The sequence below is a fragment of the Eurytemora carolleeae genome, unplaced genomic scaffold (assembly GCF_000591075.1).
Source record: "Eurytemora carolleeae unplaced genomic scaffold, Eaff_2.0 scaffold646, whole genome shotgun sequence".
Lineage (NCBI taxonomy): Eukaryota > Metazoa > Arthropoda > Copepoda > Calanoida > Temoridae > Eurytemora > Eurytemora carolleeae.
Window position 1 is genome coordinate 186,370 of NW_019396532.1, and position 3,651 is coordinate 190,020.

The 3,651-nt window shown below is 27.6% G+C and overlaps 1 protein-coding gene across 1 annotated transcript; it reads right to left on the reverse strand.

Annotated features, from left to right (window-relative positions):
* Positions 1-509: 509 nt before the first annotated feature.
* On the reverse strand, positions 510-3,205 carry LOC111704965 (uncharacterized). The gene is made up of 4 exons (XM_023477369.1): positions 2,975-3,205; positions 1,959-1,998; positions 1,260-1,338; positions 510-589 (listed from the first exon to the last, which is right to left on the reverse strand). The coding sequence occupies exons 1-4, from the start codon at positions 3,196-3,198 to the stop codon at positions 510-512; spliced, it is 423 nt and encodes a 140-aa protein (XP_023333137.1). The 5' UTR covers positions 3,199-3,205.
* Between the last annotated feature and the right edge of the window lie 446 nt (positions 3,206-3,651).

Below are 3,651 nucleotides of genomic sequence, written 5' to 3' on the forward strand. Positions count from 1 at the left end.
TATTTCTTTTTGTTGTAAAATAATACCAGAGATTCTGTAATATGTAATTAATTTATTTCTTTTTGTTATGAAATAATAGCAGAGATTCTGTAATTTGTAACTAATTAATTTATTTTTGTTGTAAAATAATACAAGAGATTCTGTAATTTGTAACTAATTAATTTCTTTTTGTTATTAAATAATACCAGATATTCTACAATTTGTAACTTATTTATTTCTTTTTGTTGTAAAATAATACCAGAGATTCTGTAATTTGTAACTAATTAATTTATTTTTGTTGTAAAATAATACCAGAGATTCTATAATTTGTAACTAATTAATTTCTTTTTGTTATGAAATAATACCAGATATTCTACAATTTGTAACTTATTTATTTCTTTTTGTTTTGAAATAATACCAGATATTCTGTAATACTGGTTACTGCTTTTAAAATATTACATAAAATTTATCATTGTCTTTTTGATCAAATCAAAGTTTTTAACAATTTTTTGTTGTGCATTCTTTTAAAGTTAATATTTAATACCTATTGTAGCTAAATATCTGACCAACTGATATTCCATTGAACAATCACAGTTAACTGTTCCACAAGCTAAAAGTGATTTGTAATTAGGTTTTCTGTAAAATTAAACTAACTGAGTTCTTCTCACATATTCTGATTTATAAATCCCTTTATCTTTGCAATTTGACATCTTAAGCTGCAAAGATATAGGGATATAATATAGATATAGGGATATAATATAGATATAGGGATATAATATAGATATAGGGATATTATATAGATATAGGGATATAATATAGATATAGGGATATATTATAGATATAGGGATATAATATAGATATAGGGATATAATATAGATATAGGGATATAATATAGATATAGGGATATAATATAGATATAGGGATATAATATAGATATAGGGATTATAAATTGATGTTATGTCAAGAAATCTTTTTTAAATTTAAAGACAATGGAACTAAGTTTTTGCTACAAACTCTGATTTATGACTCCTTATATCTTTGCAACCTAAATGAGTAAACCTACGCGACGATAATTTAAACTTGATTTAATATAGTTAGACATATCAAAAGTCTAAGACATCAATTGCAAATATATAGAATAGATTGTCAAAAACCTATTTCCTTTATTATAAATGTATACAAAGTATTGATGATTGCTCAATTATTTAAGCATTTAATTGGCATGTTTTTACTATAAGAAATTGGATAAAAAAAAGAAAAAATGTATCTGTAAAAGATACCTGTTATATCTGGAGAAATTGTGGTTTTTGAGGAAATTGATCTTTCATCATTAGATATGTTTACTCCGGGTCTTGGTTCCTAAAGGGATTAAACATGTTTACTCCGGGTCTTGGTTCAAATAGGGATTTAATATGTTTACTCCAGGTCTTGGTTCCTATGGGGATTTAATATGTTTACTCTGGGTCTTGGTTCCTAAAGGGATTTAATATATTTTATTTTATTAATATGAAATTAAGGAAACTAAAACTCGACTGAAACTGAAATATACACATGAACTTCTTCCTGCATCTTTTGAAAATATTTTTTAAAAGCTTGGAAACTTTGAAAGATCTCTTAACTATCAACTTGACATTCTCAAAATGTGCTCGTTACAGTATTTACCATGCAAGCTCTCTTCTTAAGATGTGGAATAACCTGCCTCTTGACTTAAAAAGAAGCAACTCTCTAAGTATATTTAAAAATAGACTACTAAATTATCTTTTTGAAAATTACATTACAATGTGTTATAAACCGAATTGCTATTCATGTAAAACTAATTAGATATGTTTATATGAATTCTGTAACATCAAATAATCGAATCTATAGACATATCATAGGTTTGCGAAGAATGGGGAAAATGATTTGTGGCAAAGTGTAAATTCCTTTAGGAAAATGTGATTGGGATGAAATCATGAACATCAAATGATACTCAGGCTTACCTTGGGAAACATGGGGCATGGTGGCGAGTCACAGACAATTCTGAAAATAATAAATGTGTAAATTATTTTAAATAAAGAAATTCAATGTTTCAAGACCCTTTGATTACCATAGTTTATTAAAAACAAGAATTAGCAAAAATAAACTCCTTGGCTTGCAAAGTTTATGTAAATATTTACTTTTTTTATTTATTTTTTCTGAAATTACATTTTATGATAGTAGATGAATCCCAGGACATTTTTTTTTAAACTATAGTGTACTTTATCATTCTTCATTAATTCATCGTGAACTTCATCATGAACGTGCTATAAAGTAATCATCGTGCTATAAAGTTAAATTAATAATTAGCTGTACATTATAGCAAGTGTGCTATAAAGTTTTGTTTGGTCCCGGATTTTCTCCAAAAAAATTTGGATATTTCCAAAATATTTTTTTTCAATTGAAATGAAACTAAAATTGAAATCATCTTTATAGTTTGACTTCTGATTTGATTCAAAGAGCCATTGAAATCCAAAGAAGACAAGATCATAACGGTTTCATTAAATTACCTATAGCACTTTCTTTGGCACGAAGTTTTTGGTCTTAAATTTTCTCTAAATCTCAAAGGTTCTCTAAATCTCAAAGGTTCTCTAAATCTCAAAGGTTCTCTAAATCTCAAAGGTTCTCTAAATCTCAAGGTTCTCGCCTTTTTAAATCATTTTTGTCCCTCGCTAAAGTACTGATACTAACTCACTTTGATTTAGCATTTATTGAAAACTGAGAATTTTGAGAGTTCAATATCATTTACATTTTGAGAGTTCAATATCATTTATATTTTTTGGATCATTTTGATTATGACACTATTGATGATTGTATATATTTTGGGTATGACATATACTTGTTAAATAAACATGTTTCCTAGATACCATGCTGTATGAATTTATGAATATTTAAAACCTGTATTTACGAGTAAGACCAAGTTTAAGTAATTCCAATGTATCCTGGACACCGCTGTATGAATTGTATTTATATTTAAAACCTGTATTGAAGAGTAAGGCCAAGTTTAAGGCTAAATCCTTCTCCACTTAGGCCATCGCTGAAGGAAGATTTCCATTTCGAATTCGGCTCAAAAAAGAAACTAAAAAAGTAGAAAATTTGGTTAAAAGGAACTGAATATTTACTCGCGGACGCCCCTGAGGGGGGCGTCTTACGCCACTCCCTAGAAAAAGGTCTTAGAGAATATGTTATAGGGTTGAAATGCATGTTCAAAGCCCAATTATTCAAGGCCAGCTCATTAATACAATAACTTTAATAGTTTGGGGGCTAATCTAAGGCCTTTTTCTGGGGGGGGNAGGATCAACTGTTATCTAAACAGATAATATTAATAGTTAATGCTTTATATCTAGTAGTTTCAGACACTTTAGGATCAACTGTTTATCTAAACAGAAGATATTAGTAGTTAATGCTATATATCTAGTAGTTTCAGACACTTTAGGATCAACTGTTTATCTAAACAGATAATATTAATAGTTAATACTTTAGATAAAGTAGTTTCAGACACTTTAGGATCAACTGTTATCTAAACAGATAATATTAATAGTTAATGTTTAGATCTAGTAGTTTCAGACACTTTAGGATCAACTGTTATCTAAACAGTAGTAATAATTTAGTCAACAGTATTTATCATTTTCATTTTTAACCAGAAAACTCTAAACA

What these genes read in the sequence shown, in the direction of transcription:
- LOC111704965 (XM_023477369.1), bottom strand. Translation starts at nt 3,198, where the DNA reads ATGCATTTCAACCCTATAACATATTCTCTAAGACCTTTTTCTAGGGAG. An exon ending in GGCCTTACTCTTCAATACAG is followed by an intron (nt 1,999 to 2,974) that starts GTTTTAAATATA and finishes TATTATTTTCAG; the next exon opens with AATTGTCTGTGACTCGCCAC. An exon ending in AATTTCTCCAGATATAACAG is followed by an intron (nt 590 to 1,259) that starts GTATCTTTTACA and finishes AATCACTTTTAG; the next exon opens with CTTGTGGAACAGTTAACTGT.